Source organism: Oncorhynchus mykiss, chromosome 1, assembly GCF_013265735.2.
Source record: "Oncorhynchus mykiss isolate Arlee chromosome 1, USDA_OmykA_1.1, whole genome shotgun sequence".
NCBI classification, from domain to species: domain Eukaryota; kingdom Metazoa; phylum Chordata; class Actinopteri; order Salmoniformes; family Salmonidae; genus Oncorhynchus; species Oncorhynchus mykiss.
The window spans coordinates 12,676,834-12,701,306 of NC_048565.1; the positions used below are offsets into that span (position 1 = coordinate 12,676,834).

The window sequence follows — 24,473 nt, forward strand, 5'->3', positions numbered from 1 at the left end:
TTTGAAAACTTACTTTTCCCGTGCTTGTCCATCTGACGGCACAGCGGACCCTTTGCCTTTAGGGAACATGATTTTGTGAGGGTGAACGCCCGCCTTATCTTTCTCTATTTTCGCTATTTCATCTGTCAGACCATCAGTCTGCCACGGCCGCGACCCTCTCTCGCACTCCTTACTGCACTTCTCAACCGAGCCTGGTCAAGGAGAAGGGGATAGGGCTAAATTGACTGGCAACTATTTTCACCAATGAGCGTACAGGAATTCCATTTAGCCCTGCCTTAACGTTATGTCATGCTTTGCTGTTGCCAATTGGAGGTGGTTGTTACTGTAGGATATCTACTTTACATATCCCAACGTTCATTATCATGCAAAGTAAGAATAAAAGGCACACTTTATTCAACATTGAGAGGTATCATCTAGACAAGCACTCCAGTTTCAGCCCTGCTATGACGACAATTTATTAAATTGTAACTGATTATTGGAGCCTAAATTATACTTTTTCCATTGAACATGAGCAAAACAAAACATGTTTAGTGTATTTTAATTTTAGGCGAACGGGTTATGCTAATGTTAACCCATATTATATATAATTGCTGTGTTTGAAATGTCAGTCATAGACTATTGTGAAATGCAAAGTTTTTTTTCCCGCTAAGCAGGTTTTTTATTTTTTATCAATCAAATGTATTTATATAGCCCTTCTTATATCAGCTGATATCTCAAAGTGCTGTACAGAAACCCAGCCTAAAACCCCAAACAGCAAGCAATGCAGGTGTAGAAGCATGGTGGCTAGGAAAAACTCTAGAAAGGCCAGAACCTAGGAAGAAACCTAGAGAGGAACCAGGCTATGAGGGGTGGCCAGTCCTCTTCTGGCTGTGCCGGGTGGAGATTATAACAGAACATGGCCAAGATGTTCAAATGTTCATAGATGACCAGCAGGGTCAAATAATAATAGGTCTAGGCTACCACCTGTTTCCATCTAGTCTAATATTTTATAATTGACTATTCACGAGTATTAGATCTGAACTGAAGTAGCAGCATCTTCCTCTTTAAGAAAACGGCAAGTAAAAAGATACACCTTATTGGTTGTTGATGTGGAATAGGTTCACGTGTTCTTAAAAGCTTGACTGTAACGAAGCACCCGTAGGTAAACAAGATACATGCTCTCACGCGTCTGGCTGAAAAGTAGTATTGTATCCTAAAACGTGCAATTCGAATGTCCTGATATCACATTGCTACCATTTGTATTGTCATTAGCCTTCTATTTTTGGAACTTTGCAAATTAAAGGCTAGCCTACTGTAGCCTCACACACACACCATCGTTTAAAAATGGTCTTCTCATTTTATTTAAATCCGATTAGACTCAAACTAGTTACCTGAAAGTATTTTTCTGGAGTTGTTTAACCTAGTTTTGTTCTCATTGACAACACACATCTTATTCCTGATCGACTGGTGAATTTCTGTAAACCAAATAGGCCTCCAGATATGACAATGCATTTCAACTCCGCGATAGTCGAGGTGCCAGTCACAGTTAGTTGATGGGGGGGAGGGGGTCTTGAAACCGTCAGCAGACGAGGCTATAATGCTGCGTTCATAACCAACTGGGAATGTGGTATTTACTACATGCATGGGGAAAATCCATTTGAATGCCCCTCCAACTGGAAATTACAAGTGGGAAACTCGTCATTCATCCCTGAACTCTGTCATCACCTACTAAGGAAATTACCTTGATAACATTTTCAGCAGTTAAATGCAACAGCAAACCTTCTTTATAAAAATAACTAAATTAATGTTTTTTTGAACACTATCATTTGTTTAAAAGCATGATAGCTGTACTTTTATCTTATGGTTGTTGCAGCACGTGAATGCATCCAACTGGTAATTACAACTAATTACAACTTCACAACTGGTGATTACCACCTTCCAACTTGGTTATGAACTAATCTTAACTTATTGGGGTAAATTGTGAGAGCTGGCTGGCACTCGTTCTGTAAATATTATGTAAAAAAAACTATCTTGGCTCTCAACCTGTAACCTTAAATTCACTATAGGCAAACTTTGGTACGGGGTTACGCCAAATTAAAATGTGATTCACGTTTTTTTTATTTTTATAACAAAATCATTCTTCACATTTTCAAACAGTACATTTATATTTTCCAACGGGACTATACATTTGGGTGTTTTTTGTCGCCCAAGATAACATTAAACTGTAATATTCATATGTGCAAAACAAGACATAAACCATCTAGTGTTAAGCGAAATAACAACACAATGTCAAATACAGGTGGCCTAGTCAAATAATTAACATCCAATCACAAACCGTTTCTCTGTCGTGGGAAACCTTCACTCTTGCACAGACATTTAGAAACGAAACATGACCACTTGGAAAATAAGCCACGGGAGCATTTTCAGCGAAAATAAAGATGACTTTTGAGTAGTAAGACAGTATAAAAGCAAGAGATACCATTAATAAGAAGGGTCTAGAAGTGTCTTATATGGTGAGCTACTGAGTGGCTAGGACAGGCAAGCCTCATTCTCACTCTATTGTGGAGGACTTATTTCTTCCTGCTGCCGCAGATATGGCTGGGACAATGCTGGGGGAAAAGGACAAAAACTATACAGACAAAGCATTCCTCAATCAACACTGTTTCACGACGCATCAGTGACATGGCAGGAGATGTTTTGAAACAATTACTGCTTCGCATACAAACTAGTGAATTATATGCGTTACAGCTGGATGAGTCAACAGACGTGGCGGGCCCGGCACAGATCCTGGTATAGGTCTGTTACGTTTATGGGCGGTCAATTAAGGAAGACATCCTCTTTTGCAAACCAGGACAACATGAGATTGTATTTTTAAAGTACTGGACAACTTTGTGACATCAAATGGACTTTGCTGGTCAAGATGTGTTGGTATCTGTACTGATGGCGCTAAAGCCATGACAGGGAGACATAGTGGAGTGGTAACGTGCGTGCAAGCAGTTGCTCCCGATGACATTTGGGTAAACTGCAGCATCCACCGAGAGGCTCTTGCTGCCAAGAGAATGCCGGACAGCTTGAAAGATGTTTTGGAAACTACAGTGAAAATTGTTAACTTTGTTAAAGCAAGGCCCCTGAAGACTCAAGTATTTTCTGCATTATGTAATGATAAGGGCAGCGACCATGTAACGCTTTTACAACATGCAGAAGTGCGCTGGTCATCAAGGGGCAAAGTATTGACACATTTTTTTAAATTGAGAGACAAGCTTAAAGTTTTCTTTACTGACCATAATTTTCACTTATCTGACCGCTTGCATGATGATGAGTTTCTCACAAGACTGGCCTGTCTGGGTGATGTTTTTTCTCACCTGCATGATCTGAATCTAGGATTACAGGGACTCTCCGCAACTATATTCAATGTGAGGGACAAAATTGAGGCTATGATTAAGAAGTTGGAGCTCTTCTCTGTCTGCATTAACAAGGGCAACACACAGGTCTTTCCATCATTGTATGTTTTTTTGTGCACATTGCAGAGGTATGAGCATCCTTTCAAGCATACCCTTCTCATTAACCTGTTTTGAGTTATTCACCATTTTTGATGAACAAATAAGGTATTATATGTAAGATGGCTAAATAAAGAGCAAAATTATTGGTTTGCAAAAGAGGATGTCTTCCTTATTGATTATTATTTGTGCCCTGATCCTATAAGAGCTCTTTGTCACTTCCCACGAGCCGGGTTGTGACAAACTCACACTCATTCTTATGTTTAATAAATGTATCGTATAGTGTGTGTGTGTGGCAGGCTTACATTGATGGCAAAAAAACAACAGTGCGCTGACCTTGGTGCTAGAGGGGGTGCCCAGCTGTAGGTTGAATGTTTGAATGGGTACAGGACTATAAAAAGTTTGGGAACCACTGCAGTTATCTTTCAGGGGACCTTGTGGTATAGGCTATACAGGGACGTAACTTTAGTTTTAGAAGTGGGGGGGGGACATAATTATTATTATTTTTATCCAGTCGGATAAACACTCCAAACAGCCTACCTGACCGCTCAGAAATGTACGCATGGTTCTAAAGCACACTGTTGCCTTGTTTTGTATCATATTCCAATGATAAAACTTGGGGGGACAGAAATTCAATTTCAGAATGGGGGGGGGGGGGGGGGGGCATAGTAATATATGCCATCTCAGTCAATAGATCTGAACCTTTATGGCACAGCTTATGCCGACATGGTCATTGGATAATCGCTAAGACTTCCCTGTTCACATTAGGTTGTGTATGTGGAACACTTTATGAGAGGAATAGTGTTACCTCCCTTGGACAGAGGTCTGCACCTATGTCATCGGCAGGGGCACTGGGTCGTGTACTGTACTTTATTTCCCCAATGAATTTTTGGTTTATTTCTCATTAGATGAATGTAAATATTCACATTAGAAATGTGAATCATTTTTTTCTAACAAAAAGTTTTATTTAACCAGGCAAGTCGGTTAAGAACAAATTCTTATTTACAGTGACGCCTACCCTGGCTACAGGTTTGGACCAATTGTGCACTGCCCTATGGGACTCCCAATCACAGCCAGATGGGATGCAGCCTGGATTCAAACCAGGTACCGCAGTGACACCTCGTGTACTGAGTTGCAGTGTCCTAGACCACTGCACCACTTGGGAGCGCATTACCATGTTTGTTGTTATATCTCAAATGGATCTCTGAAAATGATTCATAATTCAAAAGTGAATATTTACATTAATCTAATGGGAAATTAACCAATTATTGGGCTTGCACATCATTGCAAGCCCAATAGAACAGCAGAGTATTTATCCTACTATGAACGTTTTTACAATACTGCATGATGCTCCTCTGCCCAGTTTTAAAACGATAACAAATACCCCAGTGGCGCTCATTCATGCAGATCTCAGCTTTAAATATTTAAAACTGTTAATGGACCATTTCCACATTAAAGTTCCACCTTAAAAAGTGTCATTTAAATTGGTACCCCACCTCCAGCAACAGGAGGTGTGTCTGCTCTGTTTAGTGGCGTCATGCCACCAGTGATGTATATAAACCCTTGATTGCTGGCGCTATGTATTGGCCGTTGAGAGTCTATGAAGCCGCCAGGCGGCCATATTGGCACTCTCTATTAGGAGTGCTCATCGGAATTCATGGAATTCTACAGTATTTCAATTAAATGTTTCAAGGACAAAATCACATGTATTTATTGGTTGTTTTTTTTGTGGTGGGGACAGTAACAGTACTCTGAATTTTTTTATTTATTTGTATGTTTAGCTCACATAATATATTTAAAAGTATGCATTAAGGTGAATGTAATATAATAAACGTGTCAAAAACGAAACTAGACGTTAATAAATGCATTTCTATAGCTTCCAAAATCGTTTTGAGAACCCAGGAGGAGTACCAAGATGTCTGCGCGGTGGAATCAGTCTTCCAGGGTTTATATACATCATTGCATGCATGCCACACAGTTGTGTCCGAAGAATGAAGGAATTGGCAGAGAGTGGGTGGTGTGCAGATTTATTTACACGAGACTGAAAAGTTTTGTTTTGCTTATTCATTCATGCAAATGTGACCTGACCGTCTGCTGAAAAGTTCCCTTTGGGTAAGTCTATTTTATTGTCTTGGGAAATTATGTAAAACGTTTAAAGAGCGATTGCCTAGTCATTGTTTTTACTCTGTCACGTTTTACTCTGTCAATATATTCCATCAGTGAGTGACTCATTCCACCACGCGTATAGCCTAGTAGTCTCATGAGTGTGAGATAATAACCGAATAACTGGACGAATCCCGTTTGTACAGTAAACCAGTCTATTGGACGTCACTGCTACTGCTCCACTAAGTCGCATGTCCGGTGAGCACGAGACAGGTGACCATTTCATTTGAACAGTGAGCTGGAACAGACAGTTGATAATACAAATAGACTAACTGCAACGTTCTATTTTAGCCGTAATAGAAGAATACACTGTAGTCTATTCTTTGAAGTTGATTTATTTTCAACCAGATGCGTGGTCTACAGTCAGCGAGTCTTTCGAGTTTCCTATCCAATTCACTAAGGGTATTATTATACAGCATTACATAGTGTTCTTCGAGGGAAAAACATGTTTTTAAGCAATCTGTCAGATGACAAACTGAGCTACAGATTTTTTCCCAAGTAAAGCACCTTCTTATGCGAAGCACAAAAACTATTTTGTTGGGGCAGTGGCTCTGGTCCAAAATGAGTGTGCTTGTTGAGCGAAGTATTATTTGAAGGCACAAACAGGAGAAAATTGCAAAAAAAGAGGAACAACATGTTTAGTTTAATTGAGACGTGATTACTCCGTTGTATAAGTTATTTTGGTATTTCCATGAGACCCATTGTATAAACAAAGCAGTTAGGGTGGGAATTGCCTCTTGTTCACCTATAGTCCTTCTGGAGCCAAGTAGGCTTAGCTCAGACTGTGGAATAATCTGTTTTGTTCTGAATAATTTTTCCTTGTAACTAGATTAAGATTTCCTCGAATGTTATAAATAGGGTGCCACTAAGACCTTGGTATAATGAGCTAATATAATAATTTATTCAAAGAGCTTGAATAACTACAATATTCTTTATTGTTTGTATTCTAAAACCAACATAGCAGCACCTTTTTTAACGAGGTGAAACAGTGTACAATAAATGGTTATAACACTATAAATTGTTATAACACCATGCATGACACACTAGAATGAGACTATCCCTTTCAAGTACTGTAATAAACTTTAACTTCTACTTTTCCCCTGTGTCCCGCTGTACAGTCCAGAGTCATGTCGTGTGAGAAGGGCGACAGAGACCCCATGGAGGATCCCCTCTTCATCTTGGAGAGTGGCGAGGTGTACAGGAACCCCACAGAGGTCAAGATGAGCCAGATCGTGATGCCCTGCCACGCCAACCACTGTGGAGAGCTCAGCGTAGGACAGCTGCTCAAGTGGATGGACTCCACAGCCTGCCTGTCTGGTGAGCTATGACCTTAACCTCATAGTATGACCTCTAAAGAAAAAGTGGTCCCTCTCAAGTCCCAACCTGGGGCTCTGGCACAAAATAGTACACTTTTTGGAAATAAGGTGTAATTTGGGACGCAGACTCTGACTGCAGCCCTCCGAGACGTAGCTTGAGATCAACAGCTATGGAGTCCTGTCAGCCAAGAAGGCACGTATGTACTGTACATATGATGTTTGTGGACCTCTATGTTGTCACAGCTGAAAGACATGCTGGGTCTCCCTGTATTACTGCCTCTGTTGACGACATCCACTTTGAGCACACTATAGGGTAAGTATTTCACTTCCTGAAACATACCTTTTAAGTATATTTACAGTGAATTATAGACTTTAGCTTAGCCACATAAAGGAGGGGCTGGTGTTCTTCTGTTCACACTGTAACCACTGTCCAATGTTGATCATAGAAATGTTTGTTTATTTTTTACGCAGAGTCGGACAGGTTGTTAACATCAAGGCAAAAGTGAACAGAGCCTTCACATCCAGCATGGAGGTTTGTGGGGACACCATCTTTGATCTTTGTGTAGTAAATATTGAATCTATTGAACTTTTGTTTTGAAATCATTAATAATGTATGTTGGGGAGAGAAATTATACACAATGCTGTTCCATAATAGAGGATCCCTGTTTCCAACCGGTGTTCTTTACTGTAGAATCTAGTCCCGTTTTAATTCACCAAATGGTAACCTATGTTCAATGATAAAAATGTACACTTAGGGAATAGAGGGCACCATTTGTGACGAGACCTTACTAATATATGTATGTAACAATATGTCTGGCACTCTGCCTGGTGTCATAATATGATGCCATGTGGGCCCTATCCGCAGGTGGGCATCACGGTAAGCTGTGAGGACCTGTTCAGTAGCTGCCAGTGGAACGTGTGCAATGCCTTTGCCACCTTTGTGGCTCGACGTACCGAGGAGGGGAAGGTGAGGGCTGAAGAGTGAGGGGGCACCTATCTTGGTTTGACAGTGTTGGACGTATCAACCACATCAATATGTCATGCTTCAATAGGTGGACACACACACAGTGTTGGGGTGTGTGTGTGTGCACGTGCAGGTGCAGCTGAAGCAGGTGATTCCGCGGACGCAGACAGAGCAGATGGAGTACAGCATCGCGGCAGAGAGGAGGAGGATGAGACTGACTCATGCTGAGATCATCACAGACCTACTGAGCAGCAACACAGCTCAACTAGGTATTATACTGTCAACACACAGCTCAACTAGGTAGTACACTGTCAACACACAACTCAAGATAGGTAGTACACTGTCAACACACAACTCAGATAGGTATTATACTGTCAACACACAACTCAGATAGGTATAATACTGTCAACACAGCTCTGCTAGGTATTATACTGTCAACACAGCTCTGCTAGGTATTATACTGTCAACACACAGCTCTGCTAGGTATTATACTGTCAACACACAGCTCTGCTAGGTATTATACTGTCAACACACAGCTCTGCTAGGTATTATACTGTCAACACACAGCTCAACTAGGTATTACACTGTCAACACACAGCTCAGCTAGGTACTATACTGTCAACACACAGCTCAACTAGGTTGTATACTGTCAACACACAGCTCAACACACAGCTCAGCTAGGTAGTATACTGTCAACACACAGCTCAACTAGGTTGTATACTTTCAACACAGGTCAACTAGGTTGTATACTGTCAACACACAGCTCAACTAGGTATTATTCTGTCAGCACACAACTCAGCTCAGCAAGGTAGTATACTGTCAACACACAGCTCAACTAGGTATTATACTGTCAACACAGCTCAACTAGGTAGTATACTGTCAACACACAGCTCAACACACAGCTCAACACACAGCTCAACTCAACTAGCATTTCGCTACACTCGCATTAACATCTGCTAACCATGTGTATGTGACAAATAAAATTTGATTTGATTTGGTATTATACTGTCAAGACTTTGGTACTATGGCACCGAGTCTTTCCTGACCATGTGACCTGACCAGGGAATCCTCTAGTTACAGCTTATGAGGCTTCTTTAAGGCCCTAATTATAGCTTATATGGCAGGGGTTGCAGAAACTTTCCATAGAGGGCAGAGTGTCTGCAGGTTTTTGTTTTTTCCTTTAAACTAAGACCTAGAGAACCTGGTGTGGGGAGTTCCTTACTAATTAGTGACCTTAATTTATCAATCGAGTACAAGGGTGAAGTGAAAACCAGCAGACACTCCGCCCTCCGTGGAATGAGTTGAACACGTGGTATAAGGACCCTACAAGGCCCTAGTTACAGTTTATAAGGACCATAGAAATGGAATGAATAGAACGGCCTTTGAAGCTCTAACCCTGACTATTGACTGGTAAACTCATCGCAATGGTTGCCTGGTATTGTGATGCAATAATTTCCATGGTATTTTGGAATATTCTATCAACTGATGGTGGATTGCCATAGTAATGTAGAATGTTCATTAAAATGATGCTAACTGATGTGGCTCATGCAATGGAATGTATTTTTTTGTAATGTCAGTTGAGTTGACTCAACAAATCAAAGCACAGATTGGAGGGTACACTTCCCTACTTTTACTTCCTGGCATGGGTACACTCCAAGTGGATGCCAGTCCACCTATTATGCCATCATTGACTTGAATGGAGACACCCTTTTTATTCATTCTGTTTCTTATGATAAGGCTTCCTTTAAGGCTCTAGTTAGAGCTTATAAGGCCCACATACAGTGGATTCGGGAAGTATTCAGACCCCTTCCCTTTTTTCACATTTTGTTACGTTACAGCCTTATTCTAAAATGGATGACATTAATTTTGTTCCCCTTTGCTATGACAATCAAAATTGAGTTCACGTGCATCCTGTTTCCATTGATCATCCTTGATGTTTCTACAACTTGATTGGAGTCCACCTGTGGTAAATTCATTTGATTAGACATGATTTAGAAAAGCACACACCAGTCTATATAAGGTCCCACAGTTGACAGTGCATGTCGGAGTAAAAAGAAAGCCATGAGGTTGAAGGAATTGTCCGTAGAGCACAGAGACAGGATTGTTTCGAGGCACAGATCTGGGGAAGGGTACCAATATATTTCTGCGGCATTGAAGGACCCCAAGAACACAGTAGCTTCCATCGTTCTTAAATGGAAGAAGTTTGGAACCACTAAGACTCTTCCCAGAGCTGGCTGCCCTGCCAAACTGAGCAATCGGGGGAGAATTGGCCTTGGTCAGGGAGGTGACCAAGAACCCAATGGTCACTTTGACAGAGTTACTATGTGGCGATGGGAGAACCTTCCAGAAGGACAACTATATCTGCATGACTCCACCAATCAGGCCTTTATGGTAGAGTTGCCAGACGGAAGCCACTCTTCAGTAAAAGGCACATGACAGCTCGCTTGGAGTTTGCCAAAAGGCACCTAAAGATTGAGCTCTTTGGCCTGAATGCCAAGCATCACGCCTGGAATAAGCCTGGCACCATCCCTATGGTGAAGCATGGTGGTGGCAGCATCATGCTGTGGGGATGTTTTTCAGCGGCAGAGACTGGGAGACTAGTCATGATCGAGGGAAAAATGAACAGAGAAAAGTACAGAGATCCTTGATGAAAACCTGCTCCAGAGCACTCAGGACCTCAGACTGGGGCGAAGGTTCACCTTCCATCAGGACAACGACCCTAAGCACACAGCCAAGACAACACAGGAGTGGCTTCAAGACAAGTCTCTGAATGACCTTGAGTGGCCCAGCCAGAGCCCTGCCTTGAACCTGATCGAACATCTCTGGAGAGACCTGAAAATAGCTGTGCAGCGACGCTCCCCATCCAACCTGAGAGCTTGAGAGGATCTGCAGAGAAGAATGGGAGAAACTCCCCAAATACAGGTGTGCCACACTTGCAGCGTCATACCCAAGAAGACTAGAAGCTGTAATTGCTGCCAAATGTGCTTCAACAAAGTACTGAGTAAAGGGTCTGAATACTTATGTAAATGTGGTATTTCAGTTTTTATTTTATTTTTTGCAACATTTTCTAAATGTTTTTGCTTTTGCGTCGTCATTATGGGGTATTGTGTGTAGATTGATGAGGGGTAAAAATAATTCATCTATATTAGAATAAGGCTGTAACGTAACAAAATATGGAAAAAGTCGAGGGGTCTAAATATTTTCCGACTGCACCGTAAGGCCTCAGGGCGGCAGGGGGTTAAGCGTGTTGGGCCAGTAACCGAAAAGTTGACGTAAATGTAGTTATAGCTGATAAGGTCCTAGTTATAGCTGATAAGGCCCTATTTATAACCTTTACATGTCACAGGATACCACAGATGTCCAAGTCCCACTTATCTCTAATATGAAATGATATCAGTGGCAGTCACACCCGTGCCCAGCCTGGTGTAGAGCAGCATTACAGTCCAGTATGTGTCTGTGTGCGTGTCAACAGGAGAGTGTCAGGAATACCAGGGTGCGGTGTCAGCAGAGCGAACCCGGGTGGAGAGCGTGGAGCTGGTGCTGCCTCCCCATGCCAACCACCAGGTCAGCACCTTCGGGGGTCAGATCATGGCCTGGATGGAGAACGTGGCCACCATCGCAGCATGGTGAGTGTCTGGTCTGTAGCCTGTCCTTCTCATAGAGATAATGAGGTTTCTTACTGTGACAGAATATGGAGATAGTTAGTATATATTAAAGGCCCCATGCAGACGTCATTTCTGGGTAACAATTAAGTACCTTACTGTGATTGTTTTTCAATTCAAATTGTCAAAAAGAAACAAAAATATCAATTTCTCAAGCAAGAATTTTGCTTGGACTATGAGTGGGGAGGGGAAAACTAAAAACTAGCTGTTATGGGTAGAGAGGGTTGGACCTCTCTTTCTTATTTGTCTATTAACTAGTTAACCGCCTGCTGATGTCACTAGGCAGACTAAAAGCTCTTACTCTAAAAGGGCATTATCATAATTTGAACGGTATTATTCCAACCTCATAGTGTGGAAATCTATATAACACAGAAAAATCACATTTTGACTGCTCTGGGTCTTTTAATATACACTGAACAAAAATATATACACAACATGTAAAGTGTTGGTCACATGTTTCATGAGCTGAAATGAAAGATCCCAGAAATGTTCCTTAAGCACAAAAAGCTTATTTCTTTTACATTTTGTCCACAAATATTTGTTTACATCCCAGTTAATGAGCATTACTCCTTTGCCAAAATAATCCATCCACCTGCCAGGTGTGGCATATCAAGAAGCTGATTAAACAGCTTGATCATTACACAGGTGCACCTTGTGCTTGGGACAATAAAACACTTTAAAATGTGCAGTTTTGTCGCACAACACAATGCCACTGATGTATCAAGTTTTGGGAGAGCGTTGCTGAGGAATATTTCTGTCTGTAATAAAGCTCTTTTTGGGGAAACTCATTCTGATTGGCTGGGCCTGGCTCCCACCCATGGGTGCACCCCTGCCCAGTCATGTGAAATCCATAGGTTTCAATTGAATGATTTCCTTATGTCAAATCTTTGAAATTGTTCCATGATGCATTTTATATTTTTATTCAGTGTATTTAGTAGAATGAGTAGATCTAAACCAGGTTGACTTTTTCTTCTGGCGAAGAAATTTGATAATACTATTAGTCTAATATGCTCTCTTTCCTTCATTCTCTCTCTCGCTCATCTCACTCTTACTTTGTAGTCGTCTGTGTAACGCTCACCCCACTCTGAGGACCATAGACATGTTCCACTTCCGGGGCCCGTCTCACATCGGTGACCGGCTGGTGCTAAAGGCCATTGTTAACAATGCCTTCAAACACAGGTGAAACACAAGTCTTATTCATTAGGCACCAAACTGAAGAAAATTAGAACCGCTTGTTCTCAACCACTGTCCAATAACAACCGCCTGTTTTCGTTTCTGTTGAAAAACGTAAGATTTTTTGTTGTTGCTACGGTGAGCCCCAATGAACTGAATGAACTCAATTTCAGCTTTGAGGGATATTTACTGGCAACAAACCAATGAATGGGAAACGGGTATGGCAACCTTTTATGTTTGTAGGATATTAGTCTATACAACCTATTTGTGCTTGTGTGTGGGTGTTCCAGTATGGAGGTGGGTGTATGTGCAGAGGCCTACCAGGGTGCGGGTGCGTTGCGGCACATCAACAGCGCCTTCATGACCTTTGAGGTGCTGGACAAGGACAGGAAGCCACGTACATTACCCCGAATACGACCCGAACCTGTGGTGAGTTCTGCAGATGACCTCAGAAGAACAGGCTGTTGGACCTGTGGAGTGTGTGTGAGAGAGAGACTGCATGCAAGAGAGTGTGTGTGTGTGTGTGTTTATGGAGGTCTATATTGAGAAATGCCATATGGTTGTTGAATTTGTAATGTTAAGAGATACATGCGTCTGCTCATCCAATGTTGTTGCAGAACTGTGAAAGCCCATTTCACTTGTTTATTTAATTGTCAGGATGGGAAGAGACGCTATCAGGAGGCTATTGCTAGGAAGAAGATCCGTCTGGATAGGTGAGGAGATGAAAATCATCACAGTCCCATTTCTATCAGTTAGTGCAGGGGGTGTCAAACTCATTTTGCCCCTCCAGTAGATGAGCCCCCTGCCTTAAAAATCAATTATATACAGTATATAATTTTTTTGCTAAGACATCATGCCAGGCCACATTAAATCGGGCTGATTGAGTGATACCCCTGAATTAGTGTGTAAACAGTAAACCAAACCATTGAGTCAACACATTTTCATCTGTTTTGACATTACTATACACTGTCTGTTTACAGAAAGTACATAATCTCCTGCAAGCAAACGGAGGTTCCTCTGTCTGTGCCCTGGGACATCAGCAACCAGGTAACACACAAACACAAACGGACCACAACTTACTACTACTACTCCTAGATTAAATGTGTTTTGGGGTTTGATAACAGATTTAACACTCTACTGCCTTCCTGTGTACTGGCCTGTGCTTGTTTTGAAACAACAATCATTCTACCGATTCTGAATCCAAACCTTATTTTCCCCAGATGTATCTCAGCTACAACAATGTGTCTGCACTGAAAATGATGGCTGCTCGAAGCAACTGGATGTTAAGCTCTGAGAAAAATAAGGTTAGTATTGTAAGTAGAAAAGGGTAAGAATATGATTCAACACCATTGATATTATTAATTAGAATGATGTTCAAGGATTGCATGTGTCCCCTCTCCTCCTCCCACTGTCTAATCAAATCATTACTTTCTAATGCACAGTCATAGTTGCACCCCCCCGAATTCGGCCCACATGTTGATTTGATTAAGTTGGGACTGGGAGGAAGGAATGTGCAACAAGTCAACCGTCTTAAAGGAGCTCGCCACATATAACATTCCACTAGATGTCAATAATATGTCATGCCTGTGTTAGTAAAGGAATAGGCTCTGCTTTAACATGTAAAGATCCTATATTCATGGATTAACCCCCCTCTTTCCTGATCTGTTCCCAGGTCCGTCTGTACACGCTGGAGGAGAACCAGATACTGTGTTTTAAAGTGGAGACTCATGTCACTGTCCCTGCTGAACAAGCGTTTCATCTGCTCTCAGACCTGCGCAGGAGACATGAGTGGGACAGGCATTACCAGTGGGTAACACATTCACAACTGACGTAGTCACAACAGTCACAGCTAGTCGGAACACAGCCACAAGTGGTCACAACCATTCACAAAGTAGTTACTATAATCCTTTTGATATCCGATATCCAATCTACATTTGGATCCTCAATTTCACTGTGTGCCTTTTCCCTTTCGTCCTATGTAGAAAATGTGATGTGATCATCCAGGCAGATGAGGATGACACTATCTACCGCGTGGCCACTCCGTGTGTCAGTAAGGGGGGGAAGGGCCAGGACTTCATCCTTCTGGCCTCTAGGAGGAAGCCCTGTGACTCCAGGTAACGCGGCCTGTCTGTCATCCATCAGCATCTTGACTTCACCAATATGCTTTATGTTTTGCTTGGTCATTGTTCCCCAATGACTCAACAATCCTTCCTACTTTCCAATGGCACTGCATTCTTTTTATGTTCTCACTTCACCATAACTTACCCGGCCGGGTCTGGTTGTGTCCCACAGTACTGTATCTATCAACCTGCCCAATTCCACATCTTTATCACGCTCTAACGGTGCGATCCACCTCTTCTGTCCACCTCAGGGACCCGTACCTGATTGCCCTGCGCTCTGTCACCCTGCCGACCCATCCTGCCACTGAGGACTACACCCGGGGGGAGGTGCTCTGTGCCGGCTTCAGTATCTGGGAGGAGTCCAATGCTGTCACCAAGGTGGGGCAATGGGGCTCTTCGCTAGCTAAGCGAAAAGCTTGCCTGGTCCAAAATCTGTTTGTGCTATAAAGGCGACTTCTATGGTCATTGTCATGTCAAACATGACAGCAACCGTAGTTGGTAAGACAGTAGAAACAGATCTGGGACCAGCTAGCTCAGTGATTTTCTTCATCCCACGGTGTATACACCTTATCCTGTAAGCTGAGTGTAGAAAGAAGTGCAAGCTTTCCACCCACCCTCTTCGGAGGACAAAAATAAATGTTGTTTTTACATCTTTCTTTTGTTACATATACATTTTACATACATGGTACTTTTTATATTTTTCTACAGTAGTTACATAGCAAGAATAAAGAAATTTGATATTTTGATATACATTACATCTAGATAGATGATAAACTCAGCAAAAAAAGAAACATCCCTTTTTCAGGACCCTGTCTTTCAAAGATAATTAGTAAAAATCCAAGTAACACATATCTTCATTGTAAAGGGTTTAAACACTGTTTCCCATGCTTGTTCAATGAACCATAAACAAATAATAAACATGCACCTGTGGAACGGTCGTTAAGACACTAACAGCTTACAGACGGTAGGCAATTAAGGTCACTGTTAATAAAACTTAGGACACTCAAGAGGCCTTTCTACTGACTCTGAAAAACACCAAAAGAAAGATGCCCAGGGTCCCTGCTCATCTGCGTGAACGTGCCTTAGGCATGCTGCAAGGAGGCATGAGGACTGCAGATGTGGCCAGGGCAATACATTTCCATGTCCGTACTGTGAGATGCCTAAGACAGCGCTACAGGGAGACAGGATGGACAGCTGATCGTCCTCGCAGTGGCAGACCACGTGTAACAACACCTGCACAGTATCGGTACATCCGGACATCACACCTCCGGAACAGGTACAGGATGGCAACAACAACTGCCAAAGTTACACCAGGAACGCACAATCCCTCCATCAGTGCTCAGAAAATCCGCAATCGGCTGAGAGAGGCTTGATTGAGGGGTTGTAGGCCTATTGTAAGGCAGGTCCTCACTAGACATCACCGGAAACAACGTTGCCTATAGGCACCAACCCACCGTCACTGGACCAGACAGGACTGGCAAAAAGTGGTCTTCTCTGACGAGTCACGATTTTGTCTCACCAGGGTTGATGGTCGGATTAGTGTTTATCGTCGAAGGAATGAGCGTTACACCGAGGCCTGTACTCTGGAGCGGGATTGATTTGGAGGTGGATGGTCCATCATGATCTGGGGGCGATGTGTCACAGCGTCGTCGGACAGAGCTCGTTGTCATTGCAGGCAATCTCAATGCTGTGCGTTACAGGGAAGACATCCTCCTCCCTCATGTTACCCTTCCTGCAGGCTTATCCTGACATGACCGTCCGGCATTACATGCCACCAGCCATACTGCTCGTTCTGTGCATGATTTCCTGCAAGACAGGACTGTCAGTGATACTTTTGCTTTTGATCTCCCCCCCCCCCCCCCCTTTGTTCACGGACACATTATTCAATTTCTGTTAGTCATGTCTGTGGAACTTGTTCAGTTTATGCCTGTTGTTGAATCTTGTTATGTTCATACAAATATTTCCACATGTTACGTTTGCTGAAAATAAACGCAGTTGACAGACAGGACGTTTCTTTTTTTGCTGAGTTTAGTACTTCTACATTATACATGTTTTCAGTCATAAATATTATAGAATATGTGCTTTTTGTTTTCTTTTTGGACCACATTGTCCCTGTGTTTTACCTCAGATCTCCTACTACAACCAAGCCACACCAGGAGTCCTCCCTTACATCTCCAACGACATTGCAGGCCTTTCCTCCAGCTTCTACGGCACCTTCTACTCCTGCAACAAGTACCTGGAGGAGAACAGAGACAGCCTGGCCATCCTGCCCCCCTCTGACCTGTGACCGAATGGTTTCATCATGCTGGCCCAGCACCTCCTACCCCATGGGGCGGCAGGGTAGCCTAGTGGTTAGACCAGCAACCGAAAGGTTGCAAGTTCAAATCCCCGAGCTGACAAGGTACAAATCTGTCGTTCTGCTCCTGAACAGGCAGTTAACCCACTGTTCCTAGGTCGTCATTGAAAATAAGAATTTGTTCTTAACTGACTTGCTTAGTTAAATAAAGGTAAAATTTAAAAAATCCACCCCTCTCCTCCTTAGGAGATACAGTTCTGGGATACCCCCTCTCGACCTCAACTGCCAAGGAAATCAGAAGTTATGCATTTCTTAAATGTGGGATTAGTCAAAGGACTTTTTGTTGTTACTGGTGTTACTGTCTTTGATGTGATATTCCAGTGTACATTTTATACACTACAGGTTACTTACTTATTGCAGTTGGGCTCTGTATTAAATGTTAGGTCTTATCTGGGCAGTTAGTAGCCCTATGCACATGAGAAGTATGCAAGTTGGTTTGTTATGCTGCAGTTAGGCTTCCGAGTGGCGCAGCAGTCTAAGACACTGCATCTCAGTGCAAGAGGCATCACTACAGTCCCTGGTTCGTATCCAGGATGTTTCACATCCAGCCGTGATTGGGAGTCCCATAGGGCGGCGCATGATTGGCCCAGCATCGTCCGGGTTTGGCTAGAGTAGGTCAACATTGTAAATAATATTTTTTTTCCTAACTGACTTGCCTAGTTAAATACTCTTAGACTGCCAGAACTTTTAGACTGCCTGGTCCCAGTTTGGCATGACAATGACCATGGCAATGACTTGGCTATACAGCACAAACATATCTGGGACCAGGCTATTTAGACCTAATATTTTTAAAATGTGCAATACTACGCTCTGTAATAAATGTTAGAGGCATTTAAACAGTTAGTAGCCCTATGAATGTGAGACATGCAAATTGGTTTGTTATGCTTCAGTTGAGTCTGACATGCTTGTACATGTTCTGCCTTGTCTCTAGCTACTGAACTGTGGGTAAAAAAGCAGACTAGTTCATGCCTGAGCATTTACATGCAGCTTGTTTTAAAATACTGGTAGGATATGTCCTACCTCATTGAATCATGTTCGTAATCAACCTTTCAAATCTGTAGTCAAGATGTACATTAACTGTAATTTTGATTTGAGAGACTAATGGTTAGCTTTAAAAAAAAAAAGAAACAGATGTGGACAATGGCCAAGTATTTCAACATGAGTAGACATCATGAGGTGAATGAATTTCTGTGATTTCACTCAAACAATAAACACTATAGACCTTGGTTTGACCTCTCTTGTTCATCTTCCCAGAATCCTCACATTCCTTACTCCTTGTGGTTTCATAAACAGAATTAAAGATAAACAAATAGCCCCCCCAAAAACAGTTTATAGCATTAAACATTTGTGAAGCATGGTGGAGGGATACAGGGGGACCAGAGGTGGTGATCAGGCAGTCTGGTTGACCGGTACAGGATGCAGGACCTCCATCTTGGCATGGCTGGCCTTCACACTGGCCACTCTCTCCTGGGCTCGGAGGAGTTGGTTGGTGTGCTTTGTGGCCAGATAAGTGTCTCTGTTCACTCTGGATGTAATGGCCTCCTCCTTTAGAGACTGTTGCCTGTAATACGTAACAGAAAACACGAGAATGGTCCCACTTTAAAATAACTTCCAAGGCTTTATGAAGCCTTCATAAACCATTTATAACACATTCATAGATGCCTCAATTATCAATAATCATGCCATGCTAAATACAATGCCTTCGGGAAAGTATTCAGACCCCTTGACTTTTTCCACATTTTGTTACTTTACAGCCCTATTCTAAAATGTATTAAATATTTTTTTCCCTCAGCAATCTACACACAATACCAATATTGACAAAGCTAAAACAGGTTTTTAGGCAAAAAAACAAAAAACAAAAAAACTTATTTACATAAGTATTCAGACCCTTTGCTATGAGACTGGAAATTGAGCTCAGGTACATCCTGATCATCCTTGAGATGTTTCTACAACTTGATTGGAGTCCACCTGTGGTAAATTCAATTGATTGGACATGATTTGGAAAGGCACACACCTGTCTATATAAGATCCCACAGTTGACAGTGCATGTCAGAGCAAAAACCAAGCCATGAGGTCGCATGAATTATCCGTAGAGCTCCGAGTGGCCTCCATCATTCTTAAATGGAAGAAGTTTGGAACCACCAAGACTCTTCCTAGAGCTGGCCGCCCAGCCATACTGAGCAATCGGGGGAGGAGGGCCTTGGTCAGGGAGGTGACCCAGAACCCAATGGTCACTCTGACAGAGTTCTAGAGTTCCTTTGTGGAGATGAGAGAACCTTCCAGAAGGACAACCATCTCTGCAGCACTCCACCAATCAGGCCTTTATGGTAGAGTGGCCAAATAGAAGCCACTCCACAGTAAAAGGCACATGACAACCTGGTCTGATGAAACCAAGATTGAGCTCTTTGGCCTGAATGCCAAGCGTCACATCTGGAGGAAACCTGGCACCATCCCTATGGTGAAACATGTTAGTGGCAGCATCATGCTGTGGGGATGTTTTTCAGTGGCAGGGACTGAGACTAGTCAGGATAGAGGCAAAGATGAACAGAGCAAAGTACATAGAGAGCCTTGATGAAAACCTGCTCCCGAGCACTCAGGACCTCAGACTGGGGCGAAGGCTCACCTTCCAACGACCCTAAGCACACAGCCAAGACAACGCAGTAGTGGCTTCGGGACAAGTCTCAATGTCCTTGAGTGGCCAGGACTTGAACCCGATCTAACATCTCTGGAGAGACCTGAAAATAGCTGTGCAGCAATGCTTCCCATCCAACCTGACAGAGCTTGAGAGGATCTGCAGAGAAAAATGGGAGAAACTCCCCAAATACAGGTGTGCCAAGCTTGTAGCGTCATATTCAAGAAGACTCAAGGCTGTAATCACTGCCAAAGGTGCTTCAACAAAGTACTGAGTAAAGAGTCTGAATACTACTCATGTAAATGTGATATTTCAGTTGTATTTTTTTCAGAAATTAGCAAACATTTCTAAACCTGTTTTTGCTTGGTCATTATGGGGTAGTGTGTGTAGATTGATGAGGGTAAAAATGATTTAATACATTTTGGAATAAGGCAGTAACGTAACAAAATGTGTAAAAAGTAAAGGGGTCTGAATACTTTCCGAATGCACTGTAGGTGGTATAAAAAAGGGTCTGTTATAACATGTATATATTATTATTATACATTTCCCATGAAGCAGCTACAGTATTTAGGCTTTATAAAGGGTTTTAAAATCATACTGAATGACAATGATAAGATTGAGGTAAGTTTAGAGGTGATCCTCTTGCTGACCCTACAGTACCTGTCCTCTATGCATCCCATTATGAGTTCCCTCTGAATCCGGGACTGCTGCCTGCTGCTGGCAACCATGACACTCCTCTCCTGCTGGGTGTGACTCTGCCTCTGCCGCACAGCATGCCTGTTGACCGTCTTGGACAGGAAGGCATGCTGCCTGCTGAAGGCGACAACCATGGCCCGTTCCGATGCACGCCTCTTCTTCTCCTCCAGGAACACAGCGTGTCTCTGCCTGACCTCCTGCACCTCCCTGTCCCGGCTAGCTCTCAGCAGGGCCAGGGCCCCCTCCACCTCCTCCTGCTCCTTCTCTCTCACCTGGAGCACTACCTCCCTACGGGCCTCCAGGAGGCCGTGGCGCTGGCCCTGGGCGCCCTCCCTCCGAGCCTGGGAATGGGCCACCTGCTTGGCCCTTCTCTGCAGGGCCTCGGCCTGCTCCCTCATCCGATAGGCCCGCTGGATCACCTGGAAGGGGGCTAGGCTGATGGAGCCAAGGCAGCGACCCATCAGACGCTTCTCTGCGTTGATCAGGGGTGGTCGAGGTTGGGGCCGCTTGGGTGGCTCGGGACGCTGTGTGTGGAACAGGCGGATGGCGCTGCGGATGTCCCGTCCCCCCTGTTGCCGGGAGATGAGCATGTTGCTGACAGGCTCGACCTGGTGGACCAGAGCCTTGAAGCCGATGAGGCGGAAACACATTTTCCCAAGCTTCTCTTCATAGAACTCCTCTGCAGCAGTGAAGTCTGATCAGAGACAGACAAGATCATCATAAATGTACTCCAATAACAACACTATTGTGATGATTAGAAAGGTCATGCTGGAGTCTAATGTTACTCTTACATCTGCATACCAAATGACACCCTATCCCCTATATAAGTCCTTGGTCAAAAGTAGTGCACTATATAGGGAATAGTGTGCCATTTGAGATGCAATCCTACCTCTTTTCGCCTCACTGTGCTTGGCTCTGTTGGACCTCATGGTCTTACTGTTCTGAAGGGTGTTATGCGGAGGACTGATGTCTTTCTGTTTCTTGGCCTCTAAAGACGCCTGGCTTGTCACCACCTCTTGTATAACCTGTCAAACAGGGAAAAAAACCACTTCTATAGTTCACATGTAATTACATATATTGCATGGGAAAACGCATGGGGAAACGAAAATAGCTGTCAGAAAAACATGTTAACTTTTTACCTCTGGGCTACCAGCCTGCACCAATTTCTTCAGATTGACATACAATCTCTTGATTTTCGCATCTTGTTCCTCGTGCCTCTGGAAAACATTCTCAGATCATGACAAATGTTGTTTACTAAAACAGAAACTCTACAAATATTATCAGATGTTTGCCTAGTTGTTTATTTTTTAAATGGTTTCACAATGACAGTATTCATATAACTTATACATGACTTATACATATACATATACCTTTTCATCCATGTCTGTAAATTAAAGTGGAATAATGGAGGCCATATAAACTGGATTGAGTGGGTGTTTCATTCTAGGAGTATCAAGTGTCTTAAAGTAGGAGTACTGATCTACGATCAGGTCCCCCCGTCCATGTAATCTTATTTATTATGATCTAAAAGGCAAAACGGATCCTAGATCAGCATTCCCACTCGGAGCCGGTTGACACTGAGCTACATTGCAGGGTGTAAGGAAATTATTGGGGGTCCAAACCTGCAGGTGCTGTTTAGCTGTGCACTCTTTGACCCATGTCTCTCCCTGCGTCTGTTGACTGTCTGTCTCCACAGAGGGAATGGGGGACAGATGGACTCTGATGCTGAACCTCTCCCGGCTCGGCACAGCAGGGACAAGTCTGACAGAATAAAAACAGATAACATTTCAGTGAAACACCATGACACAGAATACACAAGGAAAGAGAGGTGATTGTGTGCGATCAATGAAAATTATCTCCTATACGAGGCTTTGGTTTCCTATATAAATCAATTCTTTAAAGGGATAATCAGAAGTTGAAACAATAAGTGTTCTCCGCGCCACTGTTTTGGTAAAAAGCTGAGGGATGGGACTGGAGAAATGTAATTACGCTCAAAGGACTGACCATCAATGATCTAAAAATTATAGAACTAACCATGTTCTGAGGCTATACAGTGTTTGTTTACATTTACTTTGTTTAAAAACATTGGAGTATAACAAGCTCATATTTGGGGTTCTGCTGGGGTGCGACAGTTATATTCTTCAAGAATCAATGGGTACATATCATTAATTTATAAGTCAAAATATTGATGTAGCAACTGCTGATTGCCCCTTTTATGGAATACTTGTGTCAATTTTCATTGAACAGTATGGCAACAGTAAATGATTTACCCAAGCCTTTTTCTGGTCAGATGTCCCCTGATCCATCGTTGGATGATCAAGGTTGGAGAATAAACGGACTGGATCCTATTGACCTCTGATATAATCTTATGGATTGCTCTCATTTCACTCTGATAAGGCCCCTGGATGAGACAATATAAATGTTTATGGAAAAATTATGGAGGATACACCATGGATATAACATGGGAAACACATTTAAAATGACATCAAGGAGCACAAGAAGGCCTACAAACCATCTTAGCTGCTGGATAGAGGTTCAAGTAAAAATGATGACAGAGGGTTTTGAAATGCAGAGGGAGGATCCAGTTTTCAATGATCTCCTCGTCAGAGACCACAAAGTTATCCAGAGCCTTCAGTGACCAGATGCTGTTGATGATGCAGTGTCTGTAGTTTCCCTTTAGGCTGAGCGGTGTGTCGTAGAGGGTCAATGCTGTGAGGTTAGGACAGCCTGACAACCCCTCAATGTTCTTTCTAGTCCCAATGTTGTTGTCATGGAGATGGAGCAGCTGGAGTCGTCTCAGGCTGTCCCAGAACACTACGCCGGGGAGTTGGGTTATCTGAAAGACAGATGGAATACATTTATCTAGCTCTGGTCCAGGGCTTTACTGCCCATTCCTCTATTAATGAGTAGCAGTAACACCCCAGACCAGAGCTAGACTACATCATGCTCACATTTCATATTCTGAATGCAAGGCATCTGCAAAATTCCAAAAAAAGAGAGCAAGATACAGTATTAACCATGTTTAGTATGATACAGAATATAAATGGTTGTACTACAATCAGATACTGACAGTATCAATCAGGTATAGCAAAGGAACAAGATATACCACTCAAATCAAGTGAATTGAGTCATATCTAGGTCTCCCTCAGAAAGAGATCTTTTGATATCATTGGGATTTCCTGGTTATGTAAAGGTAAGGCCTTAATTAAGTAAAAGGTACCTGATTTCCTTTAAGATCCAACTTCACTATATGCACACATGTGATGAGAGCATCTATCGTGGATATAAAATTGTCTGCCAAGATGCATACTCTTAGTGACCTGCAGCTTCCCACATTATCCAGGTTTTTCAGCAGTAAGCAGCTCAGATTGACCATAACAACCTGTTGAGGGTCAGTCTCTTTCTCCACTAGGTCCAAACCTGGTCCCTGCCCATGGCTCAATATAAGGGACTCCGAGCAGGTCACTAGGTATTTCCTTTGGGCTTCAAGTGAATCCATTTCTTCAGTGGTCTTCACATTTTCCCTCTGATTTGAAGAGGCATATTACACAGGCTAGTGGTCATAATACAATAGTAGCCTAGCCACATTTGTTTTAAAAAACGGAACAAAATTAATAAAACTAAAAGTTAGCACGTAGAACATAGGACATCAAATATTTTGCTATTTCATATGAGAATTTTGCTCAGTCTTGCTCACTGTTGCAGTGCTGCCGTCTCTGTGAACTGCAAGGTTTTCATGTTGTCATGGATACAGTTAATATGTACATTTGCGCTGTGCGGAAGCGTCAGACAGAAAGCATGGTGTGTTGACCGTGCGTTTCTCGCTTTGCTGTCATCCGAATAAAATAGGTGTTAACATAAACTTTTGGCCAATGTCGATATCGACAACTAACTGTATATAAGACGGGGTTGTTG

At 42.8% G+C, this 24,473-nt stretch overlaps 3 protein-coding genes across 9 annotated transcripts in view; 1 reads left to right on the plus strand and 2 right to left on the minus strand.

Moving 5' to 3' along the window:
• The window catches only part of LOC110536225 (single-stranded DNA-binding protein 3), a 25,492-nt gene extending 23,995 nt beyond the window's left edge, over positions 1-1,497 (minus strand). For 2 of the 4 annotated variants that reach the window (XM_021622151.2, XM_021621916.2), the window contains exons 1-2: positions 1,371-1,496; positions 14-191 (exon numbers count right to left, since the gene is read on the minus strand). In XM_021622151.2, the coding sequence (XP_021477826.2) occupies positions 14-191; positions 1,371-1,491 (299 nt within the window). In that variant the 5' untranslated portion in view covers positions 1,492-1,496. Of the gene's footprint in view, positions 1-13; positions 192-1,370 lie in introns of all 4 variants that reach the window. The other 2 variants (XM_021622000.2, XM_021622077.2) reach the window with 2 other exon arrangements.
• Positions 1-18,462, plus strand: part of LOC110536612 (acyl-coenzyme A thioesterase 11) — an 18,563-nt gene extending 101 nt beyond the window's left edge. Inside the window, exons 1-16 of one of the 4 annotated variants that reach the window (XM_021622382.2) lie at positions 5,431-5,588; positions 6,758-6,956; positions 7,199-7,268; positions 7,427-7,487; positions 7,821-7,922; positions 8,008-8,188; positions 11,392-11,545; positions 12,641-12,760; positions 13,045-13,183; positions 13,412-13,467; positions 13,735-13,801; positions 13,975-14,058; positions 14,427-14,560; positions 14,737-14,868; positions 15,126-15,252; positions 17,003-18,461. In XM_021622382.2, the coding sequence (XP_021478057.2) occupies positions 6,767-6,956; positions 7,199-7,268; positions 7,427-7,487; positions 7,821-7,922; positions 8,008-8,188; positions 11,392-11,545; positions 12,641-12,760; positions 13,045-13,183; positions 13,412-13,467; positions 13,735-13,801; positions 13,975-14,058; positions 14,427-14,560; positions 14,737-14,868; positions 15,126-15,252; positions 17,003-17,161 (1,776 nt within the window). In that variant the 5' untranslated portion in view covers positions 5,431-5,588; positions 6,758-6,766 and the 3' untranslated portion in view covers positions 17,162-18,461. Of the gene's footprint in view, positions 1-5,430; positions 5,589-6,757; positions 6,957-7,198; positions 7,269-7,426; positions 7,488-7,820; positions 7,923-8,007; positions 8,189-11,391; positions 11,546-12,640; positions 12,761-13,044; positions 13,184-13,411; positions 13,468-13,734; positions 13,802-13,974; positions 14,059-14,426; positions 14,561-14,736; positions 14,869-15,125; positions 15,253-17,002 lie in introns of those variants that run through there. The other 3 variants (XM_021622427.2, XM_021622393.2, XM_036943621.1) reach the window with 3 other exon arrangements.
• lrriq3 (leucine rich repeats and IQ motif containing 3) lies at positions 18,461-24,271 on the minus strand. Its single transcript, XM_021622307.2, has 8 exons — positions 23,779-24,271; positions 23,071-23,394; positions 22,829-22,959; positions 22,181-22,319; positions 21,698-21,775; positions 21,448-21,583; positions 20,523-21,252; positions 18,461-18,791 (listed from the first exon to the last, which is right to left on the minus strand). The coding sequence occupies exons 1-8, from the start codon at positions 24,055-24,057 to the stop codon at positions 18,620-18,622; spliced, it is 1,989 nt and encodes a 662-aa protein (XP_021477982.2). The 5' UTR covers positions 24,058-24,271; the 3' UTR covers positions 18,461-18,619.
• Positions 24,272-24,473: the final 202 nt, after the last annotated feature.

Bases quoted from the DNA above. Each gene is read 5' to 3' on its own strand.
- lrriq3 (XM_021622307.2), bottom strand. From the start codon at position 24,057: ATGGATTCACTTGAAGCCCAAAGGAAATACCTAGTGACCTGCTCGGAG. The intron at 21,584-21,697 runs GTAAAAAGTTAA...CCTGTTTGACAG, and splicing joins TGCAGGCTGGTAGCCCAGAG to GTTATACAAGAGGTGGTGAC. The intron at 21,253-21,447 runs GTAGGATTGCAT...GTCTCTGATCAG, and splicing joins GCACAGTGAGGCGAAAAGAG to ACTTCACTGCTGCAGAGGAG.